General features: G+C 40.0%; 1 protein-coding gene across 3 annotated transcripts in view; it reads right to left on the reverse strand.

Annotated features, from left to right (window-relative positions):
- GRIK1 (glutamate ionotropic receptor kainate type subunit 1) overlaps positions 1-17,270 on the reverse strand; it is a 162,617-nt gene that overhangs the window by 70,309 nt on the left and 75,038 nt on the right. For 2 of the 3 annotated variants that reach the window (XM_051607898.1, XM_051607900.1), the window contains exon 2: positions 1,796-1,963. In XM_051607898.1, coding sequence (XP_051463858.1) covers positions 1,796-1,963 — 168 coding nt within the window. Of the gene's footprint in view, positions 1-1,795; positions 1,964-17,270 lie in introns of those variants that run through there. The other variant, XM_051607899.1, reaches the window with a different exon arrangement.

Consider the following 17,270-nt stretch of genomic DNA (forward strand, 5'->3'; position numbering starts at 1 on the left):
AATCAGTCAAATGCTCTTATCAACAAAGGTTTCTTTCTCCTTATGCCTATATCTCAGCCAAGAGAATACCACCTGTAGGTGTTTTTTCATTTTTCTTTCCCTCCTATGTCTTTTCAGGCTAACAGATGGAAGATGAAGTAATATTAATTATTTTTGTCCATTAGTAAAATTTACTGCAATTTTTTTTTAATAAGATCTTTATCAACTGGGACAAAGGCCTGCAGGGAGTTGCAATCCTGTACTCTCCTAAGGTCATTTGTTGCAGAAATATAGTAATTTCTGTGATTGGATGGAATACTAAGTACACAAACATCCACAATGAGCTGAGATTTTTTAAATTAATATTTAGCTCTCTGATAGCAACAGAATAGGACAGAAAATAATGTTTTCAGTCTACAAAGGAATGTTTTACAGATAGAGCAAAATACAAAGGATTTCAAGGTTTAATTCAGAAGCCTTCTTAAAGGATGACAGGTTTTAATGTACAAATTGCATAAATAATATAAATAATTCATGGTGGGAAGAAATTACTATTCTCTACAAGGATTCCTTGCATGTAGATTTACAAAAATATTTCTAATTAATGCCTTCCTATAGATTCAATGGAGAAGGTACTTTCACAATAGTCACAGGAGAGATTCTCTCTCTACAGGGAATCTAAAATCCTGTTTCGGTCTGGATTATATGGGTTATAAATTCAGTATACCTGATTTTTTATAGCATATAGTTTCAGCATATACCTGATACTTGGAAAATAATGCAATCAAAATAATTTAAAGCTATTTTTTATGCTCTTCAAAAGCATTCTCATTTTTCCCAGTCCTTAGTAAGAAACTAGAATACTACAAGGAGTATTTAGTAATTTAGAAGTTTGGAAGGTCTCACCAGCATTCCTGCACAATTCATGACAAGAAGCATCTTTATTTTCCAGCTTTCATTTGCCTTGCAGCAGACAAATCTTTTGCCTTATAGCAAGCATATTGTGCACCATTTGCAGTGATAAATGTTATCATGAACTACAAAGCAAATCTGCAAAGTCTTAGCAACTTATGGGTCCTTCTTCAGATTTCTGCATGAGATTGTGTTCATGCCATGTAATTCCAGGAACTAGATTGCTGTATATAAATTTTTTGCAAACATGAAGGTTGCCTCCTAGAGGTGAAGAAATACACTGTGCTTAAGGAGAGGTGATATTTTTTCCCTTTCTGTTTTGGTGTGCAAGTAAATCAGATGCAAGTAAATTGGGCCATAATTTTCCCTCTGAGAGAAATAAAAGAATAGTCCAAAACATTCCAAACTTGTCCACTCCAGTTCTTATAGTTGTTTGTACCAGAGGGATTTACTTCTGCCTCTAAGCCACTGAAGCATTAGTATTTCAGGAGAGGAAGACTACTGGCTTCTGTTCATTAAAGTGCAATAGAAATATTTTGTTATTAATAATGGACTTCCATGTGTGTGCACTAGTTACGGGTTATGACATCCCACTGTGCTCCCTGTTAGTTCACGATCATATTCTGCAAAGTTCCAGGTGGCAATTTTTGAAAGAAATTTTTTTGAAAGAAAAATGAGTTGGACTTGCCCCTTTCCATCTGTGGCTCTTAGCATGCAGACAGTATGTAGGTGTTCTATCAGAAACTAGATGACAAGTCCAAGTCCAGCATCATTCTTAATTTCAGCATCCATGAAAGATGTTACTGTTCATATAAACATTAAAATCAGAACAAAAAAACTAGACGAGGCTGGGAAAAGTAGTATAGAACACATATGTTTCTGACACAATAATTGAGATTATTACCTCTTCTTGAGGCTTCAAAGCTATCAAAAAGGTTAATTCTCTGGATGTCATAGGTTAATGTGGTATTAGGCATCAGTGTTCTGTTTCTATTAATGTTGGTGACTGCAAACTTGAAAGCAAGTTCTTCAATATTAACAGGTTCATTTTCCACAGTTTCGAATATCCCTCCTGTTGAAACAGAGATAAATGAGAAGCATTATTCACCTTTTCATCACTGTTCATAAAAAGAGAAAAATAAATTATAGCAATAATAAACTGAGTGTTCATAAAGGAAAACAGTTAAAAGCACTTCAGCAAAAGCAGATTGGATCATTGGTTTTTATCTACAATGTCACTGTAGGTTAACTCAATATTATGAATGTTGCTTAGACAAACATCTGTGAAAGGTGAAGCATATTTGTTATTCAGGCTTTTCAAAATAAAATTTTAAATGGTTGTGAAAACTTCTATCAAGTTCTAAACTAATGAAAGCAGTGATATTCATAGGTCTTGTTCTCCTTGCCCCAGTCTAATCTGTTTAGAGATAAAACTTGAATGTGTTGGAGATGTTTTCTGAAGTGTTTCTGCAGATCTTGACAGTACAAGATCCACATTCAGAAGTGACTTAGGAGTTTGAGTAGAAATGGGCTGAAAGTTTCTAATTGAGATCTGTGTCTTAGTAGAGCTTTGTTTTTTTATAAGCCTTAGGCATTGTTGTCGGCCATTTCTCAGTTTGCTTAGGGAGAGGTGAGTATCTTTACTTCTTAAAGCTCATTGCTGAATGAACTGAATTTGTTGACACAGAACACAACTGATCCACACACTGCTCCCACAGAAGATTTCACCTCTGTGGCAGTGTTAAGTGATGTCTCCAGTGGTGTAGTGTCTACCAGCACCATCATGGCACTGGTTTAAAAGTCTCCTTACAAGGACAGTGCTGGATCTAGCACAATTGCTCTAAACTCACTATCATTCCTCTAGACTATTCTCCCAACATCCGTTTTGAACTATTTGAACAAAGAGGTGTCCCAACCCATTCCATTGTCAGAACTTATTTTCTACCTTTCGAACCATAATTGTAAATACTTCTTGCTCCTTTTTAAAACAAATGAGGCTAATCTGAAATTTGCTTTTCCAGAAGATGACCTGTAAATAACCACTCTGAATTTGGGAAGCATTCTGAACTGCTTTGGCACACACTCTGTGATGGGGAAGGTGGCTATGTTTCAAGTCAACAAGCTGTCCCACTTATCCTGGGATGTCTACTCCCTCTAGCCTCTAGAGATTTTATTATGCCAACAAGACATTCAGGCTGTCTAGGAGCACTGGGATTTGATGAATACATAACAAACACAGCTAATTTGAAAAAAATTTGCTCCTTTAAAAGGCAATCTCCAGCTTCACTGCTTGATTTTGCAAGTATAATTTCCTCATTTAGTGCAAGTCACTAGAGAATACTTTGGATTTCTTGGTTACATATTTTTGCATTTCCTCATGTGAAATTTGAGCCCTAGATATTGCTTTATATTTTCTGAGCACGAGAATGCATTCAGCTAATGTGCTGCAATCTCTTGCAATTTTGATGTCACTGTTGCAGGAATAGTGCAGTCATTAGCTGACAATCAGGAAAAAGGAACTCTATGGAATTAAAACCTGTTTTGAATTTTAACTCAGCAATGAAAACACTGGAGGCTATCAAACCCAAATTGGCAATATAATGGCGAGCTACTCTTGAATATCTTGCATTACATTATCTCTCAAAACCATATATAACAATACCTGAACATGACTTAAACAATTTTGTCAACTTGAGTAATTTTCTCCACTACATGTATTTCTCATTTACTATATGCATGTATCAGAACCTTAAGGACTTTATTATATTTTTTCCCCTCCATAATAAAAAAGAAAAGTGATTACAGGAGACTATGACACACAGAAATAGCTGGAAAAAATGTTCAAGTGCTGGTTTTGAAATAAAATGGAAAACCTTAAGTGGAATGCTGTGAGTCAGCAGGATTTTCCAGATTTGAGAGCTATAGCATTACCGGAAGGAAAAAAGTCGGATGTATGTTCTTTAAGGTCTGGTAATTCCTCATCCCAATGATGATAACAAGTTTGTTACTTTTGAGGTTAAATAAAGTTTGCTTTCCCTCTTTCACCTGAGGAAGACAAGTATTTTCAGTTAGCTATAATTCCAGCTTGTGTTTGGGTCAACATGATAAAACTGGTGTGTTTTGCTTGGATCCCTAGTATAATGAGCAGACTGTTGTTTCATAAGGCAAGACGGATGTCACTGGGTATAATGCATAGCCTGAGATCACTTTCTAATAAGACAGGGTGGCCACCACCTCTCTTCACCTCCAATAAGATGGGTTTCTTATCTTTTATCTTGGTAAAAAAATCATCTCTTTCTTGGAAACCATTATTGTACTTTGCTTGGATTGTCTTTTTTTTTTTTCAACTTCATTCAAAAATCCTTGAGGTAACCTTCATACCTATGCATACACAAGCACTTTCTCATTTTAGGACTAGAATTTTGTCCAGACCTCTAATCAGTTGCCTGTTAAATAAAGATTAATTTTAATTGATGTATTTGCATGAACTGTTTATACTTCATTAATAGAATTTTGCAGAATTTTTTCTTGGTCCCTTTTAAAAAAGAGTATTAGCTCACTGGGCAGAGAAAAGGAAGTGGAAGGAAAGGAATAGTGACAGAAAGACTGAAAGTTTTTATGGATGCATTTGATAAGCAACTAATCAAAACTGCAAATGCACTACCACGTGCACTTCAAATGTATTCAGATGGGTCTCTTGGAAAGTCAACTGTATAATCGATATGTTGGTAGCCCTTCAACACAATTTCCAGTTTTCTTTTGTACACATTCACATAGCAGTAAAGCAGCTAGAGAGAGCTTACATTACATGCTTTAATTTGCTGGTGAAATACTCTTGATATGTATAGTGTAAGAACTGGACAGATAGTCATTCCTGTTTTCTCCCCTGTGCCTCCACTAGAATGGGAAAGCATTCAGACCACAAGCCTTTCTTCCAAGTCAGTAAATATTTACTTGACTGAATGTTCTCTTGATTAAACCCTAAAGTAAGCACAAAGAGTGGTGCCCTGCTGCCCATGAACAAAGAACAAGAGAGTTTATTTAAGAAATTGTTGCTTACTGTGAGTGATGTTTGGGATAGTTGAATCAGTCTATAAATCTGCATCACAAACAAGCCAGCAGAAAAAACTCCTGGCTGTCCTATGCTGTTGTGTTTTCACCCATGTATTCTTAATGAAATCTAGCAATTTAGTAAATAGTTTCTCTTCTCTCATGTTCTGTTGATGAGTTACTGTCAAGCTTAGAATTTATTGTCAGGTCCAGGTTAAAAAAGAAACAGCAGATTAAGTGACAAGTTTGATGAAGAACCAGCTTATCAAACGATTCATTTAAATAAAGCAATTACTGTAAAACATTTTAAAAACAAATTAACCACAGGTCTTTACAAGGGAAGGAAAAAATGTTAACTCAAGATACAAATGATGCTCCAGAAATGAGGCTCTAATAGCTAAGCACAAAAACAAGCACTGGCTTTCAAAGTAGGTTGCTGGTAGCAGATACATGGGACAACACTTACATTTTTGTGTCCTCCCTTTCACCTCCCTCCCCTCCTCCCCAGTTATTCAGTTAGATTGTGAATCTGCTCCAGCAGCTTTGGCTGACAAAAGGCTGCTTAGTCCTGGTCAGTGGCAGACCTGCCTTTTCTTCTATACAGATCTTTGATTAATGGGATTTTACAAATGCCTATGAGTGGGATTGCCCACCTGAGTTAGCAGGAAGCTACCTACCCAAAACCAAGTGAGTGCCAGAGTTATTAGAGGTTGTTCTGCTTTGTATGGATGTCAACACGTCCCAGAGGCTGTCTGAGCAAATGCACAGAGAAGCAATGTCAGATGTGGGTTACCTGATCCTATTGATGTCAGGGAGTAACTCTCCACCAGCCACATGTGGGCACATCAGTGGGAGAACCCAGCATTCACATTCACTTAACAGGTAGTCCTGCTTCAGTGCATATGTGTGAGGAAACCTTTCACTTTCAGCATTTAATTTAAAAAAATGATGTCTGTGAGAATGAAGGAAAAAAGCTGTATCTGCCCCTACTTTGAATGTAGCTGTGGAAAGTAAGAAGAAGTGGACTACCTGGCTTATGTTGCTCTGTCAGAAACGAGGGCTGAGCCATAAGAGTAACTGCTCTGCAGAGACCAGCGAGGAATGCAAGTCAAACTGACAGCTACGACAAAGCATCAGCTCCATTCATCCCCTGAAGATAAAAAATTTCTGCAAGTAAAATGTCAAAAATATAAAAGCACACCTCAGTAGGCACACCTGAAAAAGCATCTCCAGTCCTTCTGAGCAAGCAAATGCTTCCATTTAAAGGTGCCATCACAGACTGAGAGAGTTTTAGAAAAGGTCACAGCTGAATCAATTTCCATCTATCTCAATAGGTCTCAACGTCTCGCTTCAAGACAAGGCAGAGCTCAAAAGCTTGTTATTGGAAAAATTCTCTGTCCATGTTTTAAAACCAGTCATAAACAGCAACAGCTAAAAATTGTTGACCTTTCTGATGGCAGTTATCAACCTGTCTCCCTAGGTTTCTTTGGTCAGGTTACCTCAATGCAAAATATCTCACTAACATATTTCAGTCCCAATACAGCAGGTGTAGTTTAAGTTTTTAGTCATGTATATGTAGAATTGCCTGAGAAACCTTGAAGGAATTTCTGTGATTTCAGTCAGTAGTATCACTTCAGTGGTTTCAAGGTAAAATGTTAACTTTAAAAAATATTTTAAAAAGCTATACCCTGCTTGCAGTGAGATTCTCCTTACCCACTTCACAGCAAACATAAAAATAGCATCTTAATGCTTTGTTGTTAGTTGGTTTTTTTTTGTTGTTATTTGCTACTTCCTCTTGAAATACTACAGAAAGCCAGGTGAAATGGAGGATGGTTTACAGATAACAAAGGTACTGACAGCTTGCAAAACAGAGGTATGAAAATGCCATGCTTTTTGCGGGTGGTCTCTATTTCCTTCTGACACCTAAAGGACACTGACAGAGAAAAAACATGTTCTGCTCTTAAGCCAGCCTAAGACTTAGTGCTCAGCAAAGATATGCCAAAAAAAGCAGTTATCCAGTAGATGTAGATCTTTCTCTAGGACATTCTTGTGTTCATTATCTTTGTGGATAAATTTCATATTTCCAAATTAAGTTTGTTAAAACTCACTCCACCCCACTGGTGGCTGTGTGAGGCAGCCCTGTGGCAGGTCCGTGGCCTACACACCAGACAAGCAGCCAACCTCCCTTTCACACCAGGAGTCACTGTGTATCAGCTACTCAAGTGTTCTCCAGACATTTTTTAATAATATTCTCTATCACTAACATAATTCTCTCTACTTTTTCACAGTGGAAAATGCTGGCAATGTAAGGAGCTCATTTGCTTGCACCATTAAAACAGAGAAAAGTGTTGCTGAGTACTAGATACAGTATTCAAGGACCGTAAGTCAAGCGACCTGATAGAATGAGATTTAAAAGATATATTGCTCAGATTTTTATTTGCTGCCCGATTTTCATCCCCCAGCATACTAACTCTCTCCTATAGCAGCACTCCCAGCAACTTAAAGACAAGAGCTCAGCTACTCATACATGCACATGACTATAGGAGCATCCCATTAGTATTTACACAGCGTGTTTTAATACTGTGACAGAAATTAGAGTGAGAAACAAGAGGCATTACAAAACCTGAAAGCATGTTGTTTGTGTTCTTTTTCAGGTTCTGTACTTCAGAAGAACGCTGTTTGAAAACAAACATGCTGACCATGCAGTAAAAACATTTGAAATATTAAAACAGAGAGACTAGGAAGAATGGTAAAGGAAAAATATAGTCAAGATTAACAACTACAATTTATTCTCATAAAAACCCAAGTATTTTTCCCTTTACTAGGGAAAAAGGGGACATTCAATGGTTTGCAGCTCTTTCTAGTTAAAGGTGAAACTTCAGTTCTACAAAGCTGATGTTAGGTTTCCTTTCCTTGTTCAAAGGGTACCCTAGTTTCATAGTCTTATCCTCCTGAGAAAGTGTTTGTTGCACAGGATGACACACTGAGTAGGTATTGTGGAAGCACAGGTCTCACTGGATGTCACTGCTCCATCTCTGAAGCTCTGAGCTACAGATGGCTTTCAAAGGCAATCCAGTGCCACAACGTGCAAGTAATTTGTCAGCACAATTTCCAAAAACATCTGAACATCTATCTCCTGGAGGGGTATATGCTTTGAGAAACCTCCCCCCCTTTTCACAGCACCATCTGAACATCAGGAGGTCCACGAGACCTCATTAAAGCCCACCTGCCAGTCATAGAAGAGAAATGAGAGTTAAAATACTAATGACTGTGCCTCTATGTGCCACTGGTTTCCCAAAAGACAAGCTGTTGCAGATGCCAAGTTAGTGTAGAAGAGTCATAAAACTAAATTAGAATGCAGTTTACCCTTGCTCTCTGTCAATATTGATATGGACTTACACCACTCTGCTGCCAGGATGGCTATAGATTCACAAGCACCTCTGAAGATCAGTGGGGCTAACAGAGTGGTAACAGTAGACCTGCTGGCTTGAAAAGGAACAGGGTAGAGCAAAACAATGCTTATGAAGATTTTTTTCCTCCAGATGATGTCCTCTTACAGAGTTGAAGTGCATGCCACTTGGAGTGAAAGCACTGGAAACCCTCTCCAAGCATTTCTTTCCATCCTTGCGTCTCACCAGAGGACACTGCAAGTGCACTCACTACAGAGCTAAGTCTGGGCATTCACCTTGCTGGAAAAAAAATAACCAAATGAGTTACTACTTAGAGGCTTACCTTTAGCAGACAGTTTAAGAGTATGTTTCTTTTTAAAATTAGCTCACTGACTATAAGATTAGTCTAGAAATTGACTATTAACTCTAATTTATACATGACCTATTAATTACCCTGTTATATGTGGGTGATAAATATCCAGAAGAATCATTAATGAACACAATTCTATAAAAAACAGTAATTGCATTTTACATTTACATAACCAGATTGAAGTGGGTTTACTCCCCTAGGTTTTTGTGGAATTAGATGCATGGGTTCTGCATTTGGTGGCAATTCAGCAAGATTTGGACTGGAGAGCTGAGCAAAGGGGAACCTAATGAGGTTCAACAAGAGTAAGTGTAGAGTCCTGCACCTGGGAAGGAATAACAACATGCATCAGTACAGATTACAACCTGACCTGCTAGAAAGCAGCTCTGTGGAAAAGGACCTTGAAGTCCTGGTGGACAACAAGTTATCCATGGGACAGCAACGTGCCCTTGTGGCCAGGAAGGCCAATGGTATCTTGTGGTGTAATAAGAAAGAGTGTGTCCAGCAGGTCGAGGGAGGTTGTCCTCCCTCTCTACTCTGCCCTAGTAAGACCACATCTGGAGTATTGTGTCCAGTTCTGGGTTCGCCTGTCCAAGAGGGACAGGGATTTACTTGACAGAGTCCAACAGAGGGCTACAAGGATAATTAAGGGACTGGAACACCTGCTTTATGAGGAAGGCTGAGAGACCTGGGGCTGTTTAGTCTGGAGAAGAGATGACTGAGAGGGGATCTTATTAATGTTTATGAATATCTGAACGGTGGGTTTCAAGAAGGAGGGGCCAATCCCTTTTCAGACATGCCCTGTGATAGGACAAGGTGCAATGGACACAAACTGGAACAGAGGAAGTTCCACCTCAACATGACAAGAAACTTCTTTACTGTGAGGGTTATGGAGCACTGGAACAGGTTGCCCAGAGAGGCTGTGGAGTCTCCTTCTCTGGAGACTTTCAAGACCCGTCTGGATGCATTCCTGTGTGACCTGCCTGAGGCGGTCCTGTTTTGGGAGGGGGTGTTGTACTCAATGATCTCCAGAAGTCCCTTCCAACCCCTAATATTCTATGATTCTGTGAATGCAAGCTGAACACATTAGCATTCTTTGCACTGGTAGATTCAGCTTTACAACACAACAAGGACCTCTGAGTTAGGCAGCTATTATCATCTTAATTTCATAGGCACTGAAAATCGAGCTTGAGCGACTTTCCTACCATCACTCCCTCTTCAATCTGTTCAATAGCTGTTTTGGAAACCTTCCATGTGTTGTGCTGTTTCAGTCTATTCCCGCCCTTTTTCAAGCCTCTGTCCTTATCTCGACATTCACCATCTTTGCATTCACTCAGCCTGGCTCCTGTCCAGCGTGCCTTCGATTTTATTTCTCATTGCTATACCCTGCCAGATGTCACTGCCATTTCATTGCCTATGCCAGATCCTGGGTCTGGAGCACTTTGTAACTCATCATCTGTCTGTGGGCTCCTCCTTTTAGGAGACACTTCAAACGAAACTTTAAGCCCATATCCTTGCCTGTTTTCACTCTAACCTCACTGGATTTAGTAATCTGAATTTAAAAGAAAAAACAGTGGGCACAGAAAGGCAAATATCTAGCTGTGGTGATCAGCTGGATTCCTGCCTCCCTTATCCCTATCTCTGCACTTCTTTGCTCTGCTGCCTCTGCAGATGGCAAGCCTCTCCAGACTACAAAAAACTGGAAACCAAATAGAAAAATTTGGAGATGTGCTGGCTTTGGGGAGGTCACTGAATATTTGGCAAATTTAGTGTCTCCTAGGTTCAAAACTGCGCATCTGAAACCTACCTCTAGGCATGTGCTTAGGATGTGATTGCATCCCAGTGACTTCTGTGCAGATTTTTCTCTCAGCTTTAACAAGGAACGGCTTGTCAGGCTTTGCAGTTTGTTTCAAAATTTGCTTGATTTAGACTGAACCTTCACGGGCACTCAGCCTTTCTGTTATTTTCATGCAGCATGGTTAGTGCTTAATTACACAGTGATGAAACTGGTAGATGTAACATTTTGGTTTCAGCCCTCGTGCAGACAACTGTGACTTCTGTGACTGCCAAAGAGCTGCAAGTTCTTGTGTCGGGTCTGAATACATAACTCACAGCAAAAAAAGCCTCATTAAAGACTGAGGTGAAGAATACAAAAGAGGGAAAGGATCCTACACACAAAATGTTAAAGCACTTCTCTACCCAAAGCCCTCTTTATGAGAGCCAGGGTTGGGGTTTTATAATTATCTGCACTCTAGCAAGGTACTGCATTCAGCAATGCCTTTATCCTGTGGAAAGCATAGGGATAAAAATATGTATGTGTGCATATACATACATATGTTGAGCTTATTAAGATATAATTATCATCTTCTTCCAATGGGATTTATTTGAGTTCAGCTTGTGAGTTTGGAAATATTTCCCAAAGGCTCAAGAGGCATGATTCATGTTATAGAATTTCAAAGTAATGAAAAACTTCTTTTTTTAACAGGGAAAAAAATGGTTGACCTGATTTAGATATCTCTTGCAATACAGAGGCAGTACTAGCCATAAACTAAAGGATCATTTTAGATATACGAGTTCTCTATTTTATAGAAATAAAACAAGAGAAAAACAGGAGGAGAGAATCAGCTTTAATTACCCAGTTACATGTGCAACATTGGGTCCCATCCGATGCTATTTTTGGACATGCAGCAAGGGGAAGGGAACAAGAATTGTTTTCCTTCTCTTATTTGAGTTAGAATTATGCAGATGAGCCTTGCAGAGACCAGCCTCAGATTTTGTGTGAGATGTTTTCCACAGGAGCAGGGAACTGGCTCAAGCAGCATACATGGAGTTTTGGCACCCTGCTTTCCCTCCACCTGCACATACTATCTGGTCTGCTTGGAAAAGAATGGTTTGCATGTCATCTTTTGTGAAAGCATGTGGCAAATCAAGCTTCCATCTTCAACAGAACCACATTTTAATGAGGATATGTGGCATGAAAGGAGCTGCTCTTGTCAGAGTTCCCCAGTAACCTTACTGAAAGAAGTAAACATTTCTACTGATTTCAGTAGGTTTTAATCAAACTCTCTCATGGCTGAGAATCTCTCCCACCATGCCAAAACAACTTCAGTAGTCCCACTGGAAGAGAAACTTACTTTCTGTCATCCTTTTAAATCTTTCAGAGCACCACTTCACAGTTAGGTTTTTCCTACATATGTGTGTGTGTCAGAGAAATTCCCTCTGAGACACCCAGGCATCTGAATTAATTGGTGATCATGTGCTGGACTACAAGGCATTTCTGAAAACGGAAAGGGATGGAAAGGCAACAAGAAAATAGAGAGGAAAGAACAATCGTAGGGAAAAAAAAGTTTATTGTAAGGAACAAAGGAAGTAAGGGAAAAAGAATTTCACAGAAATAAAAAGGAGATGCAAAATGGAAAAAAAGCTGGTTGAAGGCTGAAAGACTGATGGCATCGAGCTGCAGAACATGCAGGAGGATTTTTTTAAACTGATTTTACCTGTTTGCATCTCAGAAGAATTATAATGTTTAAAAAATATAGTAAAATTTGTTGCAGATACAAAGTAACTGTACCTTACACTTGAGGAAACCTTAAATCAAATAGACCAATAGAGACTCTATCTAAAGCAATAGCAAGGAAAATCGAATTCAGAGGGGTTTCATCACCTGCTTTTATGTAAGCACCTGGTTAAAGCAGGAGGTATATCTGTGCAAAAAGCACTTTACCACCCTCCTTTGCAGTGGCTACAAGATTTTACACCTTCCAGAAAGTAGCAATTAGTACTGACTGTGCAGTTATATTATTTTTTTTTTATGCACTATGACAGCAGATGACCCAGAGAAAGATATATAGATTCCTACAACTGTAAGTCCTGAAAAGGTTAATCTAGCTGTAGAGCAGTCCTGAGACGTGAGAATATAGTTTTGCTATAAAGCAGTTGTGAGTTTGCATATGCAATGAAACTACTTCAGGATTAGCCATTTTTCTGAAGCTGTTAGAAGAAATAGAAAGACATTTCAAAATCCTAGACTGTACTTGGAATGTACGTTGTTCAGTAAACAGCATTTTTATGCATAAACATGAGAGTTACATCTATAAAAATCATATACTCTCTTTTCATGAGAGCCCATTAAGCACTATTATATGTAAGATGCTTAGGAACATAAGGTCTTTATTAAAGCTGAAGAAATCTGAGTTTATCCTAGAAAAGCATGGATAAACTCAGATCACAGAATATCCAAAAGTACATCCTTCCAGAAAGGAGGCGGTGGCAGAGGGAGGTTAAAGTTGGTAGGGAGGGCATTTTAAATTCTAACTTTAGTCAATTGCTCTTTTCTTTCTAAAATCCAGCTCTTACAATTTCCCTTAAGGCAGGGCTACCTATTGATCCAGAGATGACTGACATGGGGAATGTCAAGAAGCCCACAGCTTGCAAGCCACAGCATAGATCTCCTTTTGTAGATTATTATGGACAATTTGCACTTCTGAGCATGCAAATACAGTATTCTAATCAAGAGTTTAAACATTAAGGAATCAAAGATTACATTAGCTTTTGCTGTCACACACTGTGCATGAAGTAATGCTGAATTTTTACTTCTCTTTCCTTCCAATACACAACAACTGTTTATGGTAGACTCCTTTGGGTCTGAAGTTGGCCCTCTCACTCTGGAGGAAAGGCTTAAAATCATTTCTCTAAAATGGAGAGGGCTTTACCAGAGACAGTCACCACCCTTTCCTCCTCCCATGGTGGCTGGAGGTCCCCTGGGACCCTTAACTAACCCTGATGAAGTCCTGACTGACGGAGCTTACTGGCCCCACTGGTACAGAGAGCAAATGCAGTCAGTGCGGTAGGCCTAGCCAGAAAACAAGAAACATGATTCAGTTCTAGTGTCCTTATTCTTCTCATAGAAGAGGAAAAAATCCTCTCATACCATTTTTTTGTTTGTTATGGCAATTATAAGAGACTTGTGTAGCACAGAGCGGCCAATAAACCAGGGCTAGGACAGTGGCCTGAGATAAGTGCTCCCTCTATCCAGCCTCACTCGCAAATCACAGTCTATACCCCATAAAACTTTGTCAACAAAATGACAGTATAGATCTATTTCTGTGAAAAGTGTAATAAAAGTTGTCATGGCAAATTCAAGCCCAGGACCTCTGTGGTCTTCCAATGCCTCTCTCCTGCATGAGGCAACATGACCTGGAGTCTTAACACTGAGCAATTCAATCAGAAATCTTCCTGACTCAGCTTCAAAAGTACGTCAGAAGCAACACTTGGGAAGTTCTTGGCACCTTCCTCTGCTGTCCACACCTCTAACCCTGGAGGACACAGGCCCCCAGCAGAGCATGAAGAGTAAGACGATCAGTGCAGGAAAGCTACACCCTGCCACCTCCAGCACTGTCTCTCACTTGCACCTTCCCAATGTGAGGCTCCAGCCTCACTGCCTTTTTTTTCCTCAGGTCTGCTCAGCTTCATTTACATGCAAACTGGGCTTGGCCCAACAGACAGTCAAATACAGCTGTTACTGAAACACACCATTGAGCCAAGAGTGCTTCAGTCCTCATCAGGCTGAAATGATGGCATTTCTTGTAATGTCTCAGCAAAGGGGAGCATCAGCTATGTTTTATAGCCATTAGATAAAGGTGGATGCTCAGAATCCAGAAGATGTGCATTAATAAAACATGGCCAGCTTGATGTATTTCTTGCTGAGCTTGTCTTGGCTTACAGAGGAACTATGTAACATGTCTATTAGGAAAGGATTATTCTGTGGCTCAGCCCCTTTGTGAATAGAATATAGTCATGTTGGGGCTTAACTAGTGCAAGATTTTCCCAAGCCTCTTTCACTGCTCTTGTGCACAGCTGAGCCTGTTGCAATGTGACAGCAAGATTCACAGACTTCTAGAAAGAGTGACAAAATACAGGTCATTGTGTAAAAAGCCACTCAGATTATATCAAGTATGTAATTAAGGAAGTAGAAACCTGAAGTTTAAAAATAGAAACTTAAAAAAGACATAAATGTTTTCATTTATTTTCATTAAAATTAATAAATCCTGCTCTCTCATTAATCTTTTATGGTACAAATAGAGAAGACAGTGATAGGACAAGGGGTAAAGGTTTTAAACTGAGAGAGGGGAGATTTAGGTTAAATATTAGGAAGAAATTCTTCACTCTAAGGGTGGTGAGGAACTGGAAGGGGTTGCCCAGGGAGGTTGTTGATGCCCCATCCCTGGAGGTTTTTCAGGCCAGGCTGGACTAGGTTTAGTGCAACCTGGTCTAGTGCTGGGGTTCCCTGATCATGGCAGGGGGGTTGGAACTTGATGATCTTTAAGGTCCCTTCCAACCTTAATGATTCTATGATTCTATAGAGGAAGGATATAAACCAAAATTTTACCAGGTTTCCCACTGGATTAACTGTTTTGGTTCTCCAGAAACTTCAAGAACACCATCAGGATGAGGTGCTTCAGTGAAAATTCCCCACAGTTTGTGAGATGCAAGATCAGCACATTTTGGTCAGGATTTACCTACTAATCTTTACACTTTATATAAATATATTTTCTTCCATCCTCCTGGATTATTCTATGCCTCTCTTACTAGCATTAATATAGGTTATTCCTTAAATACTCAAATATAAAAAAATAACACATAGAAAATGAGCTGACATTTTTCTGAACAAGGTATTATTTATATTGCAGCAACAAATACCAGGTGCTTAAAGAAAAATACCAGAATACATTTTCAATCTTGGAAAGTATAATGCCTAAGTAGACCATTAAGTATTATGTTTTTAAAGGAGAGGTTGCCCATTTTGAAACCAATCTATTCTTACAAGTAATTCTTAATCAGCACTTGCACTTTCAGTTGCCATATGTCTTTATATAATGATGGTTGGCTCTTGAAAATACACTTATTTGAGGTACCTGCAATTTAAAGCTTTATTGGTAATTATCAATCTGGAACATTTCTATTCTTCAATCTACTGAGAGCCATTTATGTCTGAAAAATACCTTATTCATGTCTACATTTGCAAATGTTAAAGTAAAATGTGTAAACAGATTGCATCTGCAACTAACCATAACTTTACATTAAGTGTTAAATCATATAATAAAACAACAAAAGAAAGACCAGGGAGACCCCCCATCTCCTATTAGATGCAGGAGGAAACATGTTGACAAAGGATGAGGAAAAAGCTGAGGTGCTTAATGACTTTTTTGCCTCGGTCTTTAGTAACAGGGCCAGTTATACAGAGGGAATTCGATTCCCTAAGTGAGGGGACAGGGAATGGGAGCAGAATGGCCCCCCCGACAATCAAGGAGGAGGTGGTCAGTGACCTGCTCCACTGTACAGATGTGCACAAATCTATGGGCCTGGATGTGATGCACCCTAAAGTGCTGAAAGAGCTGTCAGGGGTGCTCACCAAGCCACTTTCCATCATTTATCAGTGGTCCTGGCTGACTGGGGAGGTGCCAGCAGATTGGAAATCAGCCAACGTAACCCCCATATATAAGAAGGGACGGAAGGATGATCCGGGAAATTACAGGCCTGATAGTCTGACTTCAGTACCAGGGAAGCTGATGGAGCAGATCCCCCTGAGTACTGTTATGCATGCAAACATGTACATGCAGGACAACCAGGTGATCAGGCCCAGTCAGCTTGAGTTCATGATGGGCAGGTCCTGTTTGACTAACCTGATCTCCTTCTATGACAGGCTGACCCACTTACTGGATGAGGAAAGGTCTGTGGATGTTGTTTACCTTGACTTTAGCAAGGCCTTTGACAAGGTTTCCCACAACATTCTGGCTCCTTGTGGCTTGGACATGCACACGCTTTGCTGGATAAAAAACTGGTTGGATGGCTGGGTCCAGAGAGTTGTGCTGAATGGAGTTAAATCCAGCTGGTGGCCGGTCACGAGTGGTGTTCCCCAGGGCTCAGTGCTGGGGCCACTCCTGTTTCACATCTTTATTGATGACTTGGATGAGGGGATGGAGTGCACCCTCAGTAAGTTTGCAGGTGATACTAAGTTAGGTGGGAGTGTTGATCTGCTTGAGGGCAGGGAGGTTCTGCAGAGGGATCTGGACAGGCTGGATCAATGGGCCGAGGCAAATGGTATGAGTTTCAATAAGGCCAAATTTCGGGTCCTGCGCTTTGGCCACAACAACCCCTAGTAGTGCTACAGACGTGGGGAGGAGAGGCTGGAGAGCTTCCCCAACAGAGAGGGACCTAGGGGTACTGATTGACACCTGGCTGAACATGAGCCAGCAGTGCGCCCAGGTGGCCAAAAAGGCCAACAGCATCCTGGCCTGCATCAGGAGTAGTGTGAACAACAGGACCAAGGTGGTAATCCTGCCCCTCTACTCAGCCTTGGTGAGGCTGCACCTCGAGCACTGTGTGCAGTTTTGGGAGCTGCAGTATGGGAAGGACATTCTGGTGCTGGAGAGGGCACAGAGAAGGGCAACTAGGCTGACTAGGGGTCTGGAGAACAGGTCTTATGAGGAGAGGCTGAGGTATCTGGGGCTATTTAGCCCGGAGAAGAGGACACTGAGGGGAGACCTCCTTGCTCTCTACAACTACCTGAAAGG

This window comes from Apus apus, chromosome 1, assembly GCF_020740795.1.
Source record: "Apus apus isolate bApuApu2 chromosome 1, bApuApu2.pri.cur, whole genome shotgun sequence".
Classification (NCBI taxonomy): Eukaryota; Metazoa; Chordata; class Aves; order Apodiformes; family Apodidae; genus Apus; species Apus apus.